The sequence below is a fragment of the Setaria italica genome, chromosome II, assembly GCF_000263155.2.
Source record: "Setaria italica strain Yugu1 chromosome II, Setaria_italica_v2.0, whole genome shotgun sequence".
Classification (NCBI taxonomy): Eukaryota; Viridiplantae; Streptophyta; class Magnoliopsida; order Poales; family Poaceae; genus Setaria; species Setaria italica.
Genome location: NC_028451.1, coordinates 48,762,674 through 48,785,405, shown reverse-complemented (window position 1 = coordinate 48,785,405; position 22,732 = coordinate 48,762,674). Strand labels below are relative to the sequence as shown.

Here is a 22,732-nt window from a genome sequence, read left to right as displayed (position 1 = left end):
AGTTATTTGTACAGGCATGGCTGGCAGTAGTGTATTGTGTTCAGAATTACGGATGCATGTAGAGTGTAATAAGCAGAAGGCAGGAGGAGAGGTCAAAGCACCCGTCAAAGTTGACGTGTGCGCGAGGATTAATCTCCCCTACGCTTTTGGCTTTTGGAATCAGTTCAATGATCAACAGCGATGCCATAAACAATTTCTCCACAGTTGCGGCGTGCTCCCTCACATGCCGCTGCTGCCTGCCTCTTCTTCACCTCTTCTTCTTCTTCTTCTTCTTTCCAAGTCCACGGCGCAAGCCAACCCAACCCAACCCAACCCAACATCTCTCTATAAAAGGCTCCATCTCCCGCCCTTTTCACCATAATCCTCCAAACTCCTCTCCTCTTCCATACTCCATTCTCGGCTACCCAGCTCATAGCTCTAGCTCTCTGAAAACTGCTTACTTGCCCTACGTCTCCTGCGTGCTAGCTGCTTGCCGATCGGCACACACAGCTATCTTGCTCAAGCTAAGCTTGTCGATTGTTTGGTGAAGATGGCGCCGCGTGATCAGCGAGAGATGAGCAGCGACGAGGAGTCGGCGGCGTCGGGGGACCTCCGCCGCGGGCCGTGGACGGTGGAGGAGGACCTGCTGCTCGTCAACTACATCGCCGTGCACGGCGAGGGGCGCTGGAACGCGCTGGCGCGATGCGCAGGTATCCATCTACTTCTCGTTGCCAACACATGATCCATCATCAAAAGCATTACTGTTGTCTGACCAAATCAAACTGAATTGCAGGTCTCCGGCGGACTGGCAAGAGCTGCCGGCTCCGGTGGCTCAACTACCTCCGGCCGGACCTCCGGCGCGGCAACATCACGGCGCAGGAGCAGCTGCTCATCCTGGAGCTGCACTCGCGCTGGGGCAACCGCTGGTCCAAGATCGCGCAGCACCTCCCCGGCCGCACCGACAACGAGATCAAGAACTACTGGCGCACGCGCGTGCAGAAGCACGCCAGGCAGCTCAACTGCGACGTCAACAGCCAGCAGTTCAAGGACCTCATGAGGTACCTCTGGATGCCGCGCCTCCTCGAGCGCATCGGCTCCGGAGACGGCGCCGACGTCGCCACGACGGCGTACGACGCGCCGCTGCCCCAGCTCCCGGCGTCGTGGCCCGTCGACGATGTCGAGCTGTCCTGCACCACCGACGCGTCGTCGTCGTCCGTCTCGACCGACGGCACGTACCAGCAGCAGCTGCTGCAGCACCAACTCGTGTCGCCGCCACCACCACCGGCGCCCTCCGCCGCCTTTGGCGAGAGCGCGCCCAGCGGCAACAACGAAGGATCCTACTCCTACAGTAACAGCAGCAGCAACGCTGCTGCCATGTGGGACACGTTGTGCCAACCACCACCACAAACAGACTGCCACCCGACGACGGTCGCCGAGACTGCTTGCAGCTGGTCCGACGAGTCGCTGCTGCTCCCGGGTCTCTCCGGCGACATGGGGATGGGGTTGTCGGAGCTCGGCGACACCATGTGGGGCGCCGGCGCCGACGACCTGTGGTACACGCAGATAATGGGGTTGTGAAAGCAAGTCCGCCGCTTGGATTTGACGACAGCGTCCACCGTACGCGACGGGCAGCCAGACCTTGAAAGATCACAGACAGGAAACGTACTCAAGACGGGCTAGAGGAAGGAGAAGCTTATTATTGGGGGGCTTCGGTTTGAAGATTCAAAACAAATCATCATCTTCTTTCCGCTTTGCCCGCCAATAATTTCTTCCCCAGTTCTTGCCCATCATCACATCTCTCCTCTTAGTATACTACTACTACTACTGCACTGTGCTTTCTAGCTTTAGTTTGGAGTAGCAGTAGCGCACTAGCAGTTTAATGACCATGAGGTTAACTACACTACTACAGTAGTAGCTTGGTTGTTTTTAGTTTCTGCTGCTTGCTTTCCTCCATTAATTCTTTGTGGGTAAATACGGAGTGGTTATTGGTTTGTAACTATGTGTCATGTCTGATGATCCTGGAAGGTCGATGGAAATAAAAAGTTGAAATACCACCTGCACTGCACACATGATGAACGAATAGCATAAGCCTCTGCACATATTCATATTCTTCAGCCTTCAGGTATGTGCTACTAGCTTATGTACCAAGTGGAGATTAACAAAGCATATATTTTGTGAAGCATCGATCTGATCGCACAAGCACTGAGATAGGAACATGGCACGCGTACGCATGATTGCTGCGGATCACTCGCTTTAGCTCAGACTGCATAGGTATAGCATGGGAAAAGGGAGTAGCAAAGAATGAAAAGGAGAAACCGGCCTTTTCCTCTGGCATCAGGCGGGCCTCGAGACGAGGGATGGCGGCCAGTTCTAATCGAGCATGAACGCGGATCGATTGATTTTCCTTTTTCACACGTCAGGTATTCTCTCCCCTCTTCCCGGCGGCTCCTCTCGATCCATCCGCTGCCACTGCTGCTATTGCTGCTCCGGCGATGGCGACGGACCCATCGACCGATCCGTCACCTGAGGAAAGCGAGCGCGCAGCGAAGGAGGCATCAGTCGATTCATGAACTGGTTGGTGCTTGATGGTTTCGTGGCAATTCGATGCTTGCTCATCGAGAAGACGAGAAGAGAGGTGGCTGTGGCTCCCCCCGGCCGCAACTGTCAATTCCCCAATCATTGCATTTGCATCCACCATTAAATTATTTCAGGCTTAGGCGAGATGCATCGCCGAGATGGATAGAAGAATAGATAGGAAACGGGGAATTGAACGAGTCCAAAGTTTCGTGCAGCTGCAGTTTGTGTGATGGCGAAGCGCATTAGCCGACTACGTACATGCCTATCTAATCATCATTCATCTGTCTTTCCACATTAATATCATATCTGCTGCCACCACACCACAGGTGTCAGTAGCCTTGTTGTGCCTGTCTTCGTCCTGCAGCTGCTGATGCAGAGACCCCACACGCGGACACTGGGACAGGCCCCAAGTTCAGATACAGAAACGAATCAGTACAGCACAGAGCTGGTAGTAACTGTGCAAGCAATAAGGTCCCAGACTACTTTCTGGCATGTTATTAGCACCTGCATTCAGATGAGATCACAGGTAGAAGCAGAGCCCGCTGGTTTGTTGCTCGGCAACAGCGACGGGCACCGTCAGCAACTCGATCAGCTGAGATAGATAGATGACAGGGCCCGCCGGAGGCAGCACCACGCGCATGGCATGACGATGACGGTGACTTGTGAACGCGCCGCGTGCCCGCGTCCGCGTGCGCACACCGATAGATCCCATCCCGTCAGGTCAGGTCAGGGGACCTTTTCTTTTCTGCCTCCCGATCGAGGCTCCACGACCCTTTCACACTGATGAGCGATGAGTGCACCATGCAGCGCAGCACGTACGGGCTTCGCACTGATGACTGCTCCATCGTCTGACGATCCTCCTAATCGACCATTTGCTCCTGCCGCATCAGTCGATCGAGCTCTGTGTCCATTGCTCTTTGCTTATTGAATTTTTTACACCCTGAAGCCGATCACCCATAGAGAGCCTAGTGCATCCCAATTGGGATCGTGCTCAATTGCAGGTACATGAAGCAACGTGCTTCAAGACTGAACAAGCAAAATGGCAATGCAATAGAAATTCTGGTTTCGTCATCCGATACTTATCTCCTGCAATAGCGGAACTAGCAAAGTGGCCCACGCAAATAGCGCGGGTAGTTGGATATTTTTCACTGATAATTATGATATTTTTTAAATTGAAAATAAATTATTCAAATGATTTTATTTTTTTTTACTTGAGAGTACATTGATTGAAGCCAAGTGGGAATGGGAAGGATTGAAAACATATCAATATTGTTATACTGATCTGGAGGTTATTCCAGTTGTTTGATCCTCAACCCAAAATATTTTACTCCATGTTCGTGTTAATACTCTAGAGTTTCGAAGACTCCATGTGATGTATTACTTCCTTGCATATGAAAAGTATTTAACTTGATCATGTGCATCTCGTCGAGAATTCAATTTTAAATTTAATTGCGTGGCACACATCTCCCTGCCAATATTAAGTTATGATAGATCATTTGTAAATCTTTTTTCTATGTTTTGTCTGGTGTTCAAGAGTGATACGGTGAGACTTCTAAAGGTTTTATAATAGGTTAATCAGCGAAATTACACTTGTAAATTGCTATGTGTAAGGGGCTTTATAATTTTTAAAGCATGCAACAGTCTGTAGTAACTTAATTCATAGTAGGAGGACACACTCTTTTCATCCTATCTCTTTTGTGAGCCACGCATCAAGACTATCAGTTGCAATGATTCTCAGCGTACAGATCCGACTTTTCTCTTCCACGATTTTGTTTAGTTCTATTTTTGCTCCTGTTTTGCGTGAATTGACTCTTCCGTATCCGATTCTTTTCTATTTATGTAGCCATTATTTGATCCATTGACACTATATATGCGTCTTCATAAAGCATCTGGGTGAAGTGCCTAGCTACCTCATTCACTCTCAAGCATATCTACAAACATCAAGTCCCCTCTCCCAAAGCTAGGCGACTGTCTTCTGCTAGGTGGGTGGCCATCCAAGGAGTTTATCGGTCATCACTGCCATGGAGGAGAGGTAGTGTCCTTCAGACCGGTTTTCTGAGGCTGGCGACTTGCTGCCATGCTCAAGCTCTCGTGTACCTCCACCCACATCACGTGCACTCATTTGCTCACTTGCTAAAACATTCTCCTTGGTCTCTTTATTTCCTCACGGTTTGTTTTCTTCACGATTGGATTCCCAACATTCAATTGGAGCTGCGAGTAGGATCGGATCGGGAACCTATGAAAAATCTCATTTTAAGATTATTTCGATATTTGTATCATATAAAAATGCATTTTACAAAATATCTTAGCTCATAAGTGGGCTGCTCCTGCTCGTTGATAGTCAAAAGAAGATTTGTTGTGCTTTCGCACAAAAAAATTGAAGGTTTACTGTTGTAAAATAAGGTATGTAGTGGATCAACGGTTGGATTGAGAGAAATTAACGATTGAGATAAGTCATATGGTATACATGTGGTTTTACATTTTCCGGTTTACTGTGTACTCCTTTTCTTTTGAAAGGTATTGTGTACTCTTTTTTCACTTCCCATTCTTGTCATTTCACCTGAGTCCAGAAGCACCCGTCTTCTTCTTCTTTTCTCTCTTCGCGAAAAGATCATGCTTGTCCACGCATCACGCTGGTGAGCAAGATTTTTCTGCTGCTCGCCTGCTCCTCGCATCTTAGTTGAGTTGTGGACACCGTGCTGCTCGTTGAGGCACGATCGCGGCTGCGAGGCCCGCCGCTTGCTAGAGGAGATGAGATCACGGCAGGGCATCTCCAGAAAATTGGGGGCCACGACGAAATACAATATGGGGCCCTATTTTTTTTTAAAAAAATCATGCCTAATATAACTAAGACATATTTTCATATACTTATGTAACTTTAATATATGTGTTATTTGGTACAATATCGACTCATTACGAAGGGGTATGATCTAACATGTGTTGTGAATCAATGATAACGTGTGTGATGCTCTCAGCTTTTAAGATTAGAAATCAGATGAACACATGCTTTTAGGGCTGATTTCGAAAGCTCATACTGGCGTTATTGCGTTGGGTGAATCGTGGAGGCAAACAGCGGACCAAGGGAGCCAAGAGTGGGCCTTTTTGTTTCCTGTTTTCCTCTCTTATTAACTGACTTCTTAATGACAGATTAGTGAATTTGGGGCGCTCATTTTTTTGGCCCTGTTCAATCGCACACCCTCGACGACGGCCCTAGGTTACGGCACTGGGGGAGTCAGGTAAGGCCGTAAGGTCATCAGTCGTCACCCTGCTCGCGAGATCACGGTCGTGGCACAGCTTGGCTGACACGGGAGCCGAGGTCGTGGCCGCAAGGCCATCTCACACTGGAGAAGATGAGGTCACGACGTAGGCCAGCTTGCTGGAGGTGTAATGTTCGTGATGTTTTCCTGCTCGCCCGAGTAGAGGACATCGCATCTCCACAGCCGGCTGACCGCGCCGGTGCCATTGATTCGGCGCCGTGCGTAGGATCGTACAATATCAGCTTCGTGTCGCGATTCTAGCAATTCCATGACTCCAATCCGCATCGTTGAGCGCAGGTAGTATCGTGGGATCCTGTGATCCTACGATCGGGTATTGCGATCATGATAACCTGACCAACGGTCGTGCTGTTCATGACCCATCCATTCATCAATACGTGACCATGGATTAAATTGGAGTTGGACATATTTCATATTTTTAGATAACGTGGACACACTCATGGAAATTTTCTTAAATCAAAGTTGTATTCTATACCTATAATATTTTCTTTCCATACAATAAAGTAGACTTGCACGCACCCAAACTTTATTAGTTAGTCCAATTCTATTTATATAACTTTAATATTTTGATTATAGTCCTTTTTGACATGAACTCTTTAGACTAGTTTACACCTTCGGATCATCGTAAAGTCCAACGGTCTATATTCTTCTCTTTTTTCCAATTATAATGTGGAAATTTCTAGACCCTCTCGACGAACGTGGTGGTTTTTTTTAACACTATTGTATTAAGATAATAGAAGATTGCGGGGACCAACCAAGGATCCATCTTTTTCTTCTTGTTGTTGTTGAGGCAGAAGAGTAGTGCTTGTGCGCCATACAATGCGATCCAATCTCTCGCCATCGCATATCTGAACTTGTGTTTCTTCGTCATCCTTGAGACTTGAGTACATATACGCATCACGATTATCTCCGCCGCAACACAAATCACTGCCAAAAGCTAGCGCATTGGCAAAGTCAAACAAAAGCGTCCCTGGACGAGTTGAAAACCGCAGAAAAAAGGAAACAGAGGAAGTGGACAATGCATCCAGCAGCAACATCTCTTGCATCCTGAGGCATGGGTGATATTCCTTCCTTCAATCCTCGATCGACGATCGGAGTTGAGTTGCGGTCGCCTCGCGCTTACCTGAAACTGGACGTCTTCCTCCTCTCGCTCTTTATTTTCTCGACTCGTCTCTTCAGCAAAAAATGCATTATGGTGTAACATGCACGTCCAGATTCTTGCGTGCGCCAGGAAAACATGCATTGACGATCATGTACATCCTCGAACTTTCCTAATGGGGTGTGTGTGTATCGAATTGTGTCTGTCCATGCTTTGCTTCTGAATGTGTACATCTATCTGTGCTAAGTAGTTCTGATGCTGATCGGTGGTTGGTTGCAAACGTCCACGGCATTTCAGTCTTTCAGAATGGATTAGGCAGGAGACGTGCCATCATCTCTCCCTGTCTCGATCAAGGCCATCTCCTGAGAATGAGCCACGAATAGTGCGTGCAGATACCTTATCCATGGAGCATATATACGCAGATATGCAAATACTCCTCCACTCGTTGCTGGGATGGATGGATGGATGGATGGATGATGATTGGCAGCAAGGAAGGAAGGAAGGAGGGCAAGTTGCACACATCTGCTGCCCATGCCACTTGGAAAGCCTCTTTGGCACTTGCCACACCTGCACCCATTCCAGATTTCCTTCCATTTCGGCAACCACCATCCAACGCGACCAAACCATCTACAAAAACCAAAAAAAAAAAAAAACAGAGAGAAGGGTGTTTCGATGATATCAATCAAAGTATTCTAGAACCAGCCCACCAATAGAAATGTGGGCCAAATCTTCATCTCTGAGCATGCCCCAACTAATAGCTCTCTCTTCACATTGAATCTCTAATGTTGTCAGCGCCATTCACAGACTATCATACGAACAGCAGCCTAGAGGCAGGAGGAACGTGATGAGAAAATTCTGCACATCGCTACCGGATCTTCACACATTTCTTTCTATCGACATGCTACAGTATCATACATGTCAATAGGAAAAGGAATCTGGATTTATCTCCAGCAATACAATAAAATGCGTCTGCCATCATTCAGCTTCATCTGCACCAGAAGCTGGTGCTGGTGGCTGTGCTGCGTCTTCAGATGTGGTTTCCACGGTGTCTGCCGAGTCATTTGAACCTGGGACAATCGGATCATCGCTCTCGCTTACTTCTTCCTCCCAGTAACTCTGTAGCAGCTTCATGACCAACTCGTAGATCCTGTCGTTGTTGACTTCCTGCAGATCCTCCAGTTTATCCAACCACCCACACTCTAGGATGAACTGTGCGTATGGGTTCGTCCCAGATTCCTCGCCCTTCTTCCCTGCCTCACCTGCCTGGAGTATATTCTCAAGACCTTCCAGACAAGCATGTACTAGGTCAGGATCTTGGTAGGTGAGGACGCTGCACAGGGGCTCTAAACATCCCCGGCTCACCAAATACCTGCAGCCATTGCAAAGGATCAAGTTCGACGTCATGCACAAAAGGTACTGAAGATACATTCAGATGAACGCAGGCTGGAACATACTGAATTTGTTCACTTGAAGCACCCGACGCAGCATTCGATAAAGCCCAAGCAGCTTCCTTTTTTATATCCGCCTCTGATGTCTTTAGGAGGACAATGAGAGGACTAATAATGCTTGCATCAATTACTGCCTATTGGAAGAATTACGAGACACAACATAAAAATGAGATCAGGTACAGGGTTTAGTTCACATGGGGAACATCCCTTTGATGGCACGAACAGCATTTGTATAGGAAACGCAAAAGGGATTCAGACGATAATACCTGAATCTGATCCTTGCTGCCAGTGGCAATATTAGAAACAATTAGACAGGCTTGTTTCTTGATGTTCTTTGGGTAGCTTCGTGCTAGCAACTGGGCTAAGCAATCCAGAATGCCATTTTCTATTAAGACCTGCAAAATATTATTGCATTTGTGTTCAGTATCACTCATAGAGGTTGAGGCAAACCAAAGCAGAATTTAGAACTAATTGCCTATATATTAGACGAAGTATAAGAGCTTTCTCATAAGCACACAATCTTTTATCTCCCTCTTTAACAGCTACAGCAGCTACACAAATATTCTACAGTGAAGATGTGTGGAGCCCCTCATAGAGTTCATCAGACTGAGGACAACACATAAAGGAATCATAAGATGAACTTGAGAAGCACAAAAGCAGTTACACCATGAAAAAGAGTGTTAAGAGGATGAAGCCTGGCATAGTTACAGATATGATAAAACTGATGAGCTTTATTGCGGGCGTCAGATGAGGCCTATAACTTTAGTAGCGTAATGTGTAATAATAGCTGCAGTTGTAGCAATAAAATGTGACTGCAGAACATACAAGCTTTAGGTCATAAAAGATCAAAGCATTATCACGGACAACAACCAGCAACTTCACACTGAGTGTTTTTTATCATTGTATTCTTGGTTTTTGTAGTTGTCCTTGGATAGGAATGCATGAAACTCAGCTATTAAAATGCCTGAACCAGAACAGACTTTAGATCCCCTATAATAATATCACTATTACTGATGCCTTATACATATTTATTTAATCTCTCTTTCTTTTCCCTTTTTGTTGGTGGCTCATGTTGGGTTTCAACTGTAGCCTACCCCAACTTGCTTGGGACTAAAAGGAATGACACAACGACAAAATAGCTATAAAGGTACCTGAACTTGAGCATCATCTCCGGCAGAAATTCTTGCGAGTGCCATGATGACAGGGAGAAGAACACTAGCTGATCCATGCCTAAAATCAAGAGAAAATAAAGAGGCCAATTAACTATAAGGAATACCAGGTAAGTTTATAATACCTTATAATACATACAACTTTCACTAGGAAAAGAATCTGGTAACTTACATCAATAGGTTTACAAGTTGAGGGCAGACCCCAACATCTAGTATGTCTTGGATGGCATCATCTACCCCACCACATATATAGTATACAGTCCAGCATGCATCTGCCAGTATCTTCTCATCAGCAGAATGAATAAGCTGGCTGACAATTTCTAGTATTGGTTTCACCTGCAGCGATAAGACAAAACAGATATCACCAAACCCTTTCTTCAAAAATTTAACAAGGGGAATTTCAGGAGATAAACAGTGGTAAGAAAAACCCTACTTGCACTTCGGCTGGAAATTTTCCAAAACAAAGATTTGACAGGGCCCACATAGCAGTTCTCAGAACTGGAATTTTCATGTCTTCTCTAAATTGAGAAAGTAATGGTGTCATAACACCATGGTCAAAAAGAATGTCTCTGCAGCTAGGCAAGTCCGCAGCTATATTTCCAAGACACCATATAGCCTGTTTAACATGTCAAAGCCAACAATATCACAGACCAAACTATCACACACACAAATAATGATTGAGTACAAGTAAAACTGCTTCACCTGATGCCTGATGTTCGCATTTGGTGACTCCAAGAGTTCCACCAACCTTGGAACAGCACCACATTCTGCAACCAGCAGTGTATAATCAGATGCAGCTATGTTGGTAAGCACCCAGGCCGCCTCCAGCTGCAAAAAGTACACTAGGTAAACCACAGAAGAAAACAACGACAAGAGAAAAATGAGGAGACAGAAGGCAAGGGACATACCTGGAGCTGAGGAAGCCCATGTCTTGAAAGAAACTCAGCAAATCTGGGCAGGACATCCGCTCTAATGATTTTTATCACAGTTGAATTCTTCCCTACAGACATAGCTCAGTTCAGAATACACATAACAAAAAGGAAAGGAGCTGCATGTAGCATTAAACATGTCAAAGTACCATCTGAAAGAAGTTTCCTGAACTGGACTGTGGCTTCAAGCTGACTGGTGCTATCATCTGAACATACTTTGTCGACCAATTCTGACAGGCCTTCAAGCTAACTGGATACAAAAGACAAACTAACGAAATTTGAAAAGAAACACACAAAGTTCAGGAAAAAAGCACTATGTTTTTCTTACACCTTAAAATACAAAAATGTCATACTCCTCGCATACTATTCACCAATTCCCAAGTCATATAGAAACATGGACTGGTCCATATTTTCAAAAAAAGTAGTAGAATATAATTCTGCCACATCTTTTTTTTTTGCGGGTATAATTCTGCCACATCTATCTATTAAGTGTCTGCACACTAACATGGTACTGGTAGTGTAAACAAGATTTTGGGTGAAAAAAAGGGCACAGTAGCCATCTAATTAAGAAAGTTTCAGCTCCAAACTGCATTTATCGTCTGAATTTGAATTGCTGGTTTCTAGACCTCGTGGATGTATGACACGATTAACTAATTGCACGAGAGAATGAGAATTAAATTGGCATCACTCCGTCCAACACGAACATTCGCTTTATGGAACTTCTTCTGGAGTTACTAAAATCGCCAGAACAATCGAAATAAGTAGAGAGAACCCTAGGCACACACCTCTGACTCGGCGGCATTCCGGGGAGCCGCTGCGTCGGGCGGCGAGGAGATAGTGGGTGGCGGACGAGCACTAGCTGCGGGTGGGTCTGCTTCGGCCGGTGCAGGAGCGGGATCGGAGGCGTGGACGGCGGGAGAGGTTTCGTCGCGGCGGCGCTTGAAGAGGCCGGCGTCGCGGTCGAGGCGGCGGAGGGCGAGGAGACCGTCCTCGCGGCGGCGGCGCGAGCGGCTGAAGTCGACGCGCGGCTTGTAGGCGCCGCGGCGCGCCTCGTCGGACGGCCGCCGCGGGGCACGCGGCATGCCAGTCGCCGGGGAGGGAGGTGAGCTCTGTTCCGGTTCAGGCCAGGGAGCAAGCGCAGTTTTGAAATTTCGGGTGCGGGCGGAGGGCACTTTGGTCACAACCCACAAGTTTGGTCAGATAAAACGGGCAGTCAGATGTTTCGAAAGCAGATTTTTTTTAAAAAAAATTAATGTTTTGAAAGCTGGCTGTCAAAAAAACTGGGGACATTGATTATAAATGAATCAAATTCACATCGCAGATTCGATAACACTCTTAATCTAAAAAAAAGATTCGATAACACTAATATGATTATACTGTCATGACAAAATACATAAGAAATAAAGTACGTACTATTAGATGATTATCCACACTAAAAAATGAGGCTATAAAAGGAAGCTTGAACAATTTCACTTTGTATGATATAAAAGTAATATTTTGAGTATAATAGAAATATGAATAACATTAGATACTTACTTCCACATTTACTTTCCGCTGGCAAGGGATAGCCACAATCTCCTGCAAGTTGAGCAAGTTTGATCGCACTTACAGGCTGCTCATCCTTGTGGGTGAGCACGCGACAATTAAAATGCTTCCACGGCAATGGTGAAGAACCACTCCTTTCTCTTTGTAACAATCCTTCTCAGCCCAAACTTGAGGTGTTGTAAGCATGGTAACAAGTAAAGCAAGGATCAAGGGGCGAAGGATCAATTTTATGACCATCGTGTGCTTAGTTTGGTGTTGAAGGCATTAGGACCGAAGTATTGCAACACTTCTATTTATATAATATATGAGCATCCAAGATGTCTCCGTATCGAAATACTAGTCACATCTGCATATCTAAGCAACATGTTATTTTTTTTCAACATTTAATAAAATCATGTCATTTTGTACCTCATTGGATGGACCAATGGTTCATCTATCCCATAAGATATAGAAAAATAATTTTGTACAATAATAGTAATAATAATCATTAATATCATGTTATGAATTTATACTCCTTCCGTCCAAAAATAAGTGTCCCTTTAGTATTCAAATTTTATCCCGCAAAGAATACTCTTTTAGCTTCTAGCGAGGCTCGTTTAATTTTACTCCTTTTAAATAATCATGATAAACACTGCTAGATGACACTATGTACGCAACTTTACGGAAGGCCGTCTCCAAGTGTGCATCCCTCCGCCGCCACACTGCCGCAGCCGGCTGGCCCAGGAAAGAGGAGATCAACGAACACGGCGTGCCCGCGCCAGATCAACCACAGCCAGCCACCGACGTATATAACCGCCGCCTCGCCCTCGCCCTCGCCCTCGCCCTCGTCACCTCCCCTCCCTCCCCTCTGCTCTGGCTCTCGACTCCCTTCCCCTCTCCCCGCCCTTGCCGAGTTGCCGTGCTCTCCAAACCCACCAATCTCCCAAGACAAGGCCCCGGCGGAAATATCTCCGCCTTCCTCCGCGTCCGCCGCGGCCGTCGTCGGCGACGAGCGCGCCCGCCGTGCCGTACATGGCAGCCGTCGCGCCCGTCCCCTGGTGGCCTTCCCCGGCACTGCCGCCTGCGGGCCTCCTCGCCGTGACCGCACCCCCCGGCAACCCGGAGCCCCAAACCCTACCGTTCTTGCTCCCACCGCCCCCGCCGCCGCCTGCGGGCTACCCTCTCCTTCCTCCGCGGGGCCCGATCGTCCTCCAGCTCCACCCCCACCCCATCTTCCTCGCCGAGGTGGATCGCCGCCGCAGCTGTTCCCTCGTGCAGGTGAGCCCCGGAGGTTCAATCTTGCTCGGGTTGCGCTCACATTCCTGCCGGCTTCTTTCGAGTAATTCGTGTGCTTTCTGCCATGATACAGCTCTTGAAGGATGAGGGGGCCGTCCCGTCGCCAGAGGATGAGAAGAGGAGGGAGAAGGTGATCCGAGAGCTCAAGAAGGTAATGGGGCTCGGGATGTTGGGCCAAAGAAAGAATCTTGCCAATTTGGTGCCCTGCCTGGATTTCTGACAGGCTCTGTTTCCGCGCTTCTCCCAGATAGTGATGCATTGGGCCAAGGCGGTGGCGCGTGAGCAGAGTGTGCCCCAGAGGCTAGCTACGGCCACGGTCCTGACATACGGTTCCTACACATTAGGGGTAAGCGATGGATATGCAACTTTGGGCTTCTGCATTTTCTGAATTGTCACGCGGTTTATGCTTCTAGTTCATGTTGTTGACATATTGTTCTTACAAATCGGGCGTAAGAGGAGAGTGAGAGGTGAATTTGGAGTTTTGTTGTACCTGAATCAGTGCATTGTTGCACGGTGATGGGCGGATTTTGCTTCTAGTTCATGTTGTTGGCAGGGCTTTCCCAAATTTCATGTACTGAAATTCGTTTAGAATATTACATTTGAGTTATATCCTAGGTTTGATGCTTCACATGTTCTGCTATTAAGCTGGCCTACATTATAATTGAAGCGCATCCCTTGGTCAGTACTTATATCAAATGATTGCAGATGATTTGAAATCTTTTCCAAACAGCTTTACTGCACACTTAACTGTGGCTACTGCATTTACAAGTTACTGTTTAGCATATTCTGTTTTACCTTCTATTTCGACATAGTTTCTGCTTATGATCATATCAATTCCATGAACTGGAATAAATAAATGAAAAGCACCAACAGTTTCATTCCCCCGCCCACATTGTCCTTTTCTTTTGAACAAACACATTGCCCTTTTCTAGACTTGTGTTGAAATGTTTATAGAGGAAACGAGTTGCCACCATTGCCCTTCAAGCTTAGGGTCTAGGGATGGAAATTAGTGTCAATGCTTATATAAAGTAGAATTTGACATGACACATCTCCACTGGATTAGACTGATCTTGTTTACTCCTTTCAAGGCTCATGGACCTGAATCTGACATTGACGCACTTTGTGTTGGGCCTTGTATTGCAACACTGCAGGTGGGTATTGTTCTTTCCGTTTCATGTCTTTACTCTGACTTCATATTATTCGGAATGCCAACATGATAACTTCTGTCTATTTTGTAGTACCATTTCTTTGTTGTTCTGAGACAAATTCTTGAGGGCAGACCAGAAGTATCGGGAGTGCAAACTGTTGAGAGTGCTAAGGTTCCGCTGATGCGATTTAGATTCACTGGGATTGCAGTTGATCTCACATATGCTCAGCTTCCTGTTATTGATGCATCAAAGGCAAGCAGATTCCATTGACACCATAACTTGTTGCGTGTTTTTTTACTCTTATACTATCATCCCATGTTATCTGTGTTTTCTACTTCTCTTCTGGTCTGATGTTGTGTGGTATTGAACATAAAAGTATCGTTACATACCTTCTAAAGGGCACAGGATGTGCTCGACCTAATGACAAAATTTTTGTGTTTGTTAGCAATCCTGAATGGATTAACCTTTTAACTTTATGATTTTACTGTTACTTCATCTTGCCCTGATTGTTGATACACCTTTGTTTGTTATACATAAGAGGCATATCAGTTAACTACCACATGAACTATATAGCATTCACATCTGATTTTTCCAGTTACTTTGTTAGGTCGTAACCATTTGATGATTTGCAGTACTTCTGCATTTCTACTGGATTCTCTCACCCATGTGATTTACTTGATATATTCTACATCACAAAACTATGGTCTTTCCAACTGCATGTTATGGCTGCTATTACTTATAGACATAGAACCATATGTGGTGGTCAGTGAGTATCATGACAGTTGGAGCCTCTTCTGGTTTGACATATTCATTACACAATAGACAGTCCAAGTCCTCATGACTTTACTTGCTCCTGCAGGCTATAAATACATTTAGCCCTCTGTTACTACAGAAAATTGATGAACGAAGCTGGAGGAGTCTATCTGGAGTTCGTGTTAATGAACAAATTGTTCAGCTAGTACCAAATGCTGAGGTTGAAATCTAATCTAATTAATTTACTTGCCCTACATTTTTATCTTGTCTGATGAATTTACTATGGATCAACATCCAATTAGTCATGCCCGAGCCATGTCCAGCCCATGACAGTTCTCCCTTTTTCTGGTTTATTTTTCTTCAACTCATATGTTAAGACCTTCCATTTTATTTCCTTTGTTGTCTTGAGTTGATCTATGACCGTGTCGACTTACTCATTATGTATATCTGTCAGACACTTCAAGTTGTCTTTATTTTTTTCTCAAATTGTGTTCTTTTTAAAATATTTTACTTTCCCAAAAATGCGATGCAGAAGTTTCAAGCTTTGTTGCGATGCCTCAAACTATGGGCTAGGAAGAGAGGACTTCATTGTCATGTATGTGGTTTAATTTTCAATGCAGACTGTTCAGTTTTAGTCCAGCTATATCAACATCATATCATCGTTTTGGTCTAACAATGTGATTCTTACTTGTGCCATGACATTCAGCATCTTGGCTTCTTTGCTGGGATTCATTTAGCGATCCTTGGAGCTTATATCTGTCGGAGATATCCAAATGCCAGTGTCAATGGTTTGTTCATAGTGTTCTTTCAGACTTTTGCTCACTGGCCCTGGCAAGTTCCAGTAAGTCTGCATGATGAGGAAACTAATTGCCTGCATTCAGAGGGGCGTCTCATGCCCATAGTGATGCCCTGTACCCCGCCAGAGTTTTGTGTGTCCAATGTGACAAGGAGCACCTTCAAGAAAATAAGAGAGGAACTTACACGTGGTTATGCTTTGACCAAGGTGAGTGAATTAGTGGAATCTACTTCACTTTCTGCTTTTTCTTGATGTTCATGAACAAATCCTTGAAGTAGCATCCATGATGGTTCATATGTCTCTTAGTATTCGCTAGGATAGAGTCAACCAAAGTCTAGAAGACTCCATTTTTTCCCCAGTTTGTTGGACTCCGATTCCCAAACTGGAGTCATTTTTATTATTTGTTTCCATCCAGACCTAAATTAGAATATCCGTTTTAGTCTGGATATTTATTAAAGAGCACAGGGAATTGTTGCTTCTTAGTGTTGGCTTAAACCATTCTTGTAAATTTGTAGACTAGACTGAATGCATAACGGGGACTTTCTTTACTTACTTAAGTTTAGACAAAGCATTCTTGTATATTTGTGAACATTATTTTTGTTCTGCTATTCTTTTGGGGCATAAATAATACCACTTACTGTGCCAATCTGTACTTCCTTTGGCACATGCGACCTACACCATTTCCCCCATTCAGTCCATGCATAATACAGGTTGTCTTAGTTTCTCTATAGGCTTAAGCCATTTTTTGTAGTCCATTCAAATTTTGGGGCACGTGATCATTTTCGTGGAAGTGAGATTACAGTTTTAATTTTGTGAAATTGATTGGTGACCAGGGAATTTGATGTCCCGTTTTGCAAATTTGCTTTGCACTTGCAACTCAGATTGAAACAGTGTCTACAGCAATGTCTTTTTTTCTTAGCAATATATTTTTTCTTTTTCGTGATTCCCTTGTGCATTGTTATGCAGTAATGTTCACTGCTTGAATAATTGGGTGTCAATATGTGATCAATTAATAAGTCTTTGTCTTTGTTTCAGGATCCATTGAGGCATGGTTTTGAGTGGACTTGGCTTTTTGAATCCTTTCCCTATGCTGAGAAACATCATCAATTTCTTCGCATTGCTTTATGTGCGCCAACATTCGCAGAGCTGCGTGACTGGGCTGGATGGGTGAAATCTCGCTTCCGTTTCCTGATTCTGAAGGTACCATTGATGCAGCTGTTCTTTTGTTTCTTCGTGCTCTTGCTGCACAATTGCATGGTTCTTTATTAATTGTTAGGAATCTTGAACAAAAACATACAAGCTCAGTCAAGTTTGCTTTCGTTCCACAGTTGGAAAGGGTTGGCATTGAGTGTGACCCATGCCCCTCAGAGGAGATTGATCATACAGTCAAGGAGCCAAACATGGTCTTCTACTGGGGCCTCATCCCTGAAAAAATCATTCATGTGGACACTAGCTCTCTGAAAGATGATTTCATGAAAGATATCACCAATGATGTCTACGGCAAGGTGAAATGCACACGTTCAGATGTGACAATATCTGTGGTTGGTCTGTCACAGCTGCCAAAGAGTATGTGCAGCCATTCTGTTCACTGGCAATACATGCAGCATTGCATGCTGGGCTACCAGGCCACAAGTGAAGACCAGAGTGCAGGTTGGCTAGGACTTGGTTAGGTCATCTCATCTGGGAGGGGCATGTTCCTGTCTTTTGCGGCAACTGTGTACAGAATTAGTCAGGTCAGGTGTTTTGGGCATCTAGCACAGGGATTCAGGATCCTTGGCTGGGTATTCTTTTGAGCTGAGGTTTGCACGAGTGCTTGTGTGCTCATGATTCATTAACATCGGACCACTGACCAGTAGAAGAACAGAGAGTAGAATGTATAGCAGCGACATGTAAAAACATAGGTTTGTTTTGCTCGTCAGCAAAAGTGTAAGATTCTTCTGTGTTCGTGAATCATAACTGCTGCTGGACCCTGATTCATTCAAACTTTGTATGGCCAAAATTTGTATATAGTTGGTTCTCTTTCGACTCGATGGATGTAAATAATTTTGAGTAACAAGTGAGCTGTGAGCAGAATAACCCTTGCCCTCATCCGCTTGTTACTGTAACTTGCTTGATGGGTATTGCTGCCTAGAGTTGGAATGTACGGCAGGAGCATATTTCTGCCAGCTGATCTTGGCTTGCTTGGGCTTGACTTGGTTGTTTGCCCCCTCCTTGCCACATCCATTACCCAAATACATGGCCACGGCATGCAGCTATGTTCTGGTTTCAGGCTTGAGCTAGTAGCTGTTTATGTACAGGCTTGAGGTAGGGTGTTCTGACTGAACGAGTGAACGCTGCATACTGATCGACCATGATGTTGCAGTTTCATCTCTGAATCTTTTTTGCAATGTACATTTTAGTCATCACTGAATCATTTTTTTTTCTTGGGGACTGCTGTTGCCATCACGTAACTTGGCCGTAGAGATGCAGAGCTACTGTTGTTGCCACTGCAATAGTGGGCGGACCAAAGAAATAAAAAATAAGTGCTGCATGGATTGTTGGGTGCAGATGTGATCAGTGGCAATATATAGTAGTACTATTTATTGCTATCAAATATGTGACGGGATTTGTTTATTGTTCGATCTTTTTCTTAAGCTGAACCAGATTGCTATATATCAAACCTACGCGTCGGTCACCGTTCCGGACGAAGCCCCGCGGCGGCAACGATCGGGCTTCGCACGACTTGCTCCCCTGACACCCAGCTCAAGCTTCCTTCTAACACGTCGCCGCCGTGTCCGCTCACCGTCTTCTTCTCCCCGGCCTCGGTGAACACCAGCGTCCCGGGCGAAACCCGCACCGTCAGGGACTTGGGGGCGTCCACCTTCGCCGTGTACTTCGATGCCGCCGGCCCCACGTTCGTCACCGTCCGCTTCAGCGTGAACGGCGCCGGCTGCAGCGGCACCTTGATCGTCGGGTAGTTCAGCTGCGCCTCCGCCGTCCTGGACAGCTTCTCGCAGCTCAGGCTCGAGTTGCGCGCGACGACCGCCAGCGTCGCCTCGCCCAGGAGCCCGCAGATGTAGCTGGCGTAGTCCGCGGCGTCGAGGTCGTACACCAGGCCGGGATCGGCGGCCCTGGCGGGGTTGACATGACCGGCGCCGGTCGCGTACGCGTTGGCCTTCCTGCGCTGCTCGTCTAAGATCGGGCCGCCGTCCTTGTCGACGGTGTCGGAGCTCGTCATGATGGCCGACTTAATGGCCTCCGGCGACCAGTCGGGGTGCGTGCTCTTGATGAGCGCGACGGCGCCGGCGATGTGCGGCGTGGACATCGACGTGCCGGACAGGACGTCGAAGGGCCCGGCTCCGAGGAGGGTCTTGGACTGGTACGCGGCGAGGATGTTGAGCCCCGGAGCCAAGACGTCCGTCTTCAGCACGCCCAGGGTGATGGTGCTTGGACCACGGGACGAGAACAACGCCACGGTAGGAGACGGGCGGACGCCGAGCACCGTCTTGTGGTTGAACCTGACGGCGAGGGTCGTCGCGGCGCGGAGTTCGATGGCGACGACGACGCGTACCTGGTGACTTTGACTCCGTCGGCAGCCGTAGTCGTAGAGGACGGTCGTGTAGCCGTCGGCCTTGGTGTTGATCAGCACAACGCCGGTGGCGCCGGCGCTCTTTATGTCACGGAGGATGGACTTCTCCGACGTGTTGTAGGGGAGAAGGTTGCCTTATGTTTTTTTTTGAAAAATCACTGAGCAACGAAAGCCAACAATGTTATGTATCAGTTCCCGCTTAATGAACCCGGTGCCGTTTTCGGTGATATTTCAGTCCCCCACGTGGCCACGTTGTTGACCCATCAGCGGCTACAGGCCCATAATTAGTGCTACTTGGGTTCAGAATGGGCCAGAATAATGTGTGGGAGTTAAGTTTCAGCCCACGAAAGGCCATGGCCCACGAACAGACATACTTCGTGTTCGTGCGGTTGTCATCTTTCTCGCTCATTTTTCCATTACTACTCTGCACAAGCTTGTGCCAATCCTGTGTGGGCGCTGCTAGTAAGTTCATGACCGCGAGTCTTTTGTGTGGCTCGACTGGGATGCGATTGGAAGTCCTCTGCCACGAGTCAACAAGTTCCTTCTTTTTTCCGAACGAAATCCACAAAGTTCAGAAGTTGTTTTTATACATCGATCCGACACGTGAGTTGATGCTGGGAAAGATAACACACGCACACACTCCATTTTTCTGCTAAAAAAACAGATTCCCCTAGAGAACATGTCCTCCATGGACTGCTTCAGATCAGAGCCATGGCGTGCCGTCTTCTTCGACGCTCCTGTCCGCTGCAAGCTGCACCGGCACGGCCCTTCGTTCACTTGCCCCCCTCCTTCCAGCGCCGCTCGCCCTCTGCCACCTCCTCCATCCGCTGCCTTGTCGCTCCCAGCTCTTGCCGCGCCAGTTCCTCCGTCGCCTGCAACATCACCCCAATTTTCATTTCCACCCGATCCGGCAGTAAATTAAGCATCCAACACTTTTACTTGCACCGTGCTTACCTCGCTCGCGCCGGACTGCTCCTTGGCCTCCTCCGTTCGCAAGGTCAGGGACTCCATGGCCTTGCCGGCCGCGCTGGCGGCCGACTGCTTGTACTCCTCGAGCTTCTCCTCCGGGGACTTCGTCGTGTCCTCCTCCATGGCCTGGTCGTCCCCCGCAGCCTCGCCGAATTCCTCCGTGCTCGGCTTGGCCTTCGACGAGGCGGCCTCCGTCGTCTCGCGCGCTTTCCCCACCGCTCCCTCTCCGTACTCCCTTGCCTTGTCCATGGTGGTGTCTTTGGCGTTCTTGGCCTTCTCCGCCGCAGCGTCGCGGTACTCCCCTAGCTTGTTCTTGCCGGCATCCGCCGTCTGGCTCGCCTTCTCTGTCGCCGAGTCCTTCGTCTCCATGGCTGCCTGCGCGGCGCTCTCCTTGTACTCCCCGACCCTGTTCTTCGCCGCCTCTGCGGAGTCGCTGGCCTTCTGCGCGGCGGCGTCCTTCATCGCCGCAGCCTTGTCCTTGGTCGCCTCGGCTGTCTCCCCGGCCTTCTGCGCGGTGGCATCCTTCACCGCCACCGCCTTGTCCTTGGTGACCTTCGCCGTCTCCCCAGCCTTCTGCGCGGCCGCATCCTTCATCGCCGCAGCCTTGTCCTTGGTGACCTCCGCCGTCTCCCCAGCCTTCTGCGCGGCGGTGTCCTTCATCCCGGTGGCCCTGTCCGCGGCGTAATCCTTGTACTCGCCAAGCTTGCCCTTCGTCGCCTCCGCCGCCTCGCTGGCCTTCTTGGCGGCGGCGTCCTTCGCCCCCGTCGCCTTGTCAGCGGCGTAGTCCTTGTACTCGCCGAGCTTGTCCCTGGTCGCCCCCGCCGTCTCGCTCGCCTTCTGCGACGTGGCCTCGCCCGCCCGGCTCGCCTTGTCCGTGGTGGTGTCCCTGGCGACGCCGAGCGTGCGGCCGACGGCGCTCACCAGGGACCTGGCGCCCTGCTGCACGGTCTCCAGGATCCCGGCGCGGTGCCGCTCCTCGGGCTGGCGCCGCTGTGTCTCCGCCGTCTCCTCGAGCCCGCCAGCGCCGACCACGCGCGCGCGCTCGGTGCGCTCGTGCGCGATCTCCCGCGCCGCCTCACGGGCGTGCGCCTCGGCGCGCGCGATCTGCTCGCCGGCTCGCTGCGCTTGCGCCTCGCCCTCGGCGCTGGCCACTCGCTGCTCCTGCCTCGACGACATGGTTGTCTTGTTGCGCTCCCTATCTGCACTCGATCGTGTAGCTAGAATTGCTGTCTCTTCTTAACGATGATTCGCGAACACAAGGCAACCTCGAGTGTAAATATGCATCGGTGGAGAGGTGGCCTCCGATGGACACGTAATGCTCAAAAGAGGGACACGTATGTACCTGTGTGGATAACGTCACATGGACAGCGACACGTACACCTATGACTTGCCACGACGCTGTTCAACTTCTGACAGGTCCATTCTTTTTTCTCGTCTCAGCCATACACCTGTGACTTGCCACGACGCTGTTCATTCGTGTCATCGAAAAGCTCATAAACAGGAGCAATATCGCGATTGTTTTTTTTTCTTTTGTTGTCCAGTTGCTGCTACCATTCAGAGTTCAAACCAAAGGCTCTAGCGATGCTGGGATTACCAACTCAACAGTGTTGACTTTGGAGCTCAAAAGATGATCGACATAAGTTCAAAGGACAAACTGTTAGTCTAAAAATGATGGGCCTGTTCGCTTCAGCTTATAAGCCGTCTCAAAGCTTAAACGGTTGATTTATTATGAGAGGAAAACACTGTTTGGTGGCTGATAATCCGGCTGAATAAGCTGAAGCGAACAGGTCCGATCTTTTTCTATTAACCCCACGTAGTTTTAGGCTCCGTATAGAGAGACAGACAGGGTAGCTACCAGAGGCATTTTAGGAAATAAGTTCCTACTACGTAGATAAATAAGGTGCACATGCAGCATCAACCACACCAACACACATGACTTACGCTATCAATCTCTCCCTAAATCTTGCGTGTCTTGAGTGGCAGCTGGACCATCCCGATCCTGGAGCAAAGTTCCTGAAACTTGATCCTTACAAGGGACTTGGTCAGGAGATCGACGAGCTGGTCTTTGGTATTGATGTAGTTGGCCTTCACGCTCCCTTCCTCCAGGCAGCCCCTGATGAAGTGGTACTTCACCCTGATGTCTTGCTTCGCTCATGAAAGATAGGGTTCTTCGTCAGATCCAGAGCGGACTTGCTGTCCACC

At 47.8% G+C, this 22,732-nt stretch overlaps 5 protein-coding genes across 5 annotated transcripts; 2 read left to right on the top strand and 3 right to left on the bottom strand.

Annotated features, from left to right (window-relative positions):
* Positions 1–271: 271 nt before the first annotated feature.
* Positions 272–2,039, top strand: LOC101766176 (transcription factor MYB2). The gene is made up of 2 exons (XM_004958686.3): positions 272–689; positions 773–2,039. Exons 1-2 carry the CDS (start codon positions 530–532, stop codon positions 1,555–1,557), a joined length of 945 nt encoding a protein of 314 aa, XP_004958743.1. The 5' UTR covers positions 272–529; the 3' UTR covers positions 1,558–2,039.
* Positions 2,040–7,608: 5,569 nt separating this feature from the next.
* Positions 7,609–11,629, bottom strand: LOC101765095 (importin subunit alpha-1b). Its single transcript, XM_004958684.3, has 10 exons — positions 11,262–11,629; positions 10,626–10,722; positions 10,456–10,547; positions 10,250–10,375; positions 9,981–10,163; positions 9,720–9,883; positions 9,530–9,608; positions 8,645–8,773; positions 8,385–8,512; positions 7,609–8,299 (listed from the first exon to the last, which is right to left on the bottom strand). Exons 1-10 carry the CDS (start codon positions 11,556–11,558, stop codon positions 7,906–7,908), a joined length of 1,689 nt encoding a protein of 562 aa, XP_004958741.1. The 5' UTR covers positions 11,559–11,629; the 3' UTR covers positions 7,609–7,905.
* A 1,279-nt stretch (positions 11,630–12,908) lies between these two features.
* Positions 12,909–18,070, top strand: LOC101765756 (nuclear poly(A) polymerase 3). Its single transcript, XM_014804647.2, is given in 11 exon segments — positions 12,909–13,278; positions 13,370–13,447; positions 13,544–13,642; positions 14,385–14,447; positions 14,535–14,696; positions 15,304–15,417; positions 15,730–15,792; positions 15,904–16,200; positions 17,029–17,193; positions 17,322–17,580; positions 17,583–18,070. Coding segments are annotated over 11 exon segments (1,593 nt in total). The 5' UTR covers positions 12,909–13,032; the 3' UTR covers positions 17,630–18,070.
* A 594-nt stretch (positions 18,071–18,664) lies between these two features.
* On the bottom strand, positions 18,665–20,033 carry LOC101753206 (subtilisin-like protease SBT1.6). Its single transcript, XM_004959847.1, has 2 exons — positions 19,928–20,033; positions 18,665–19,695 (listed from the first exon to the last, which is right to left on the bottom strand). Exons 1-2 carry the CDS (start codon positions 20,031–20,033, stop codon positions 18,665–18,667), a joined length of 1,137 nt encoding a protein of 378 aa, XP_004959904.1.
* Positions 20,034–20,085: 52 nt separating this feature from the next.
* Positions 20,086–21,758, bottom strand: LOC101752793 (late embryogenesis abundant protein 1). The gene is made up of 2 exons (XM_004959846.3): positions 20,516–21,758; positions 20,086–20,433 (listed from the first exon to the last, which is right to left on the bottom strand). Exons 1-2 carry the CDS (start codon positions 21,704–21,706, stop codon positions 20,335–20,337), a joined length of 1,290 nt encoding a protein of 429 aa, XP_004959903.1. The 5' UTR covers positions 21,707–21,758; the 3' UTR covers positions 20,086–20,334.
* Positions 21,759–22,732: the final 974 nt, after the last annotated feature.

Bases quoted from the DNA above. Each gene is read 5' to 3' on its own strand.
- LOC101766176 (XM_004958686.3), top strand. From the start codon at position 530: ATGGCGCCGCGTGATCAGCGAGAGATGAGCAGCGACGAGGAGTCGGCG. The intron at 690-772 runs GTATCCATCTAC...ACTGAATTGCAG, and splicing joins CGCGCTGGCGCGATGCGCAG to GTCTCCGGCGGACTGGCAAG.
- LOC101765095 (XM_004958684.3), bottom strand. From the start codon at position 11,558: ATGCCGCGTGCCCCGCGGCGGCCGTCCGACGAGGCGCGCCGCGGCGCC. The intron at 10,164-10,249 runs GTGAAGCAGTTT...CATGTTAAACAG, and splicing joins ATGCGAACATCAGGCATCAG to GCTATATGGTGTCTTGGAAA. The intron at 8,774-9,529 runs GTACCTTTATAG...AATATTTTGCAG, and splicing joins GAGATGATGCTCAAGTTCAG to GTCTTAATAGAAAATGGCAT.
- LOC101753206 (XM_004959847.1), bottom strand. From the start codon at position 20,033: ATGAACTTACTAGCAGCGCCCACACAGGATTGGCACAAGCTTGTGCAG. The intron at 19,696-19,927 runs GTTCGTGGGCCA...AAAAAACATAAG, and splicing joins CACGAACACGAAGTATGTCT to GCAACCTTCTCCCCTACAAC.
- LOC101752793 (XM_004959846.3), bottom strand. From the start codon at position 21,706: ATGTCGTCGAGGCAGGAGCAGCGAGTGGCCAGCGCCGAGGGCGAGGCG. The intron at 20,434-20,515 runs GTAAGCACGGTG...GTGATGTTGCAG, and splicing joins AGCAGTCCGGCGCGAGCGAG to GCGACGGAGGAACTGGCGCG.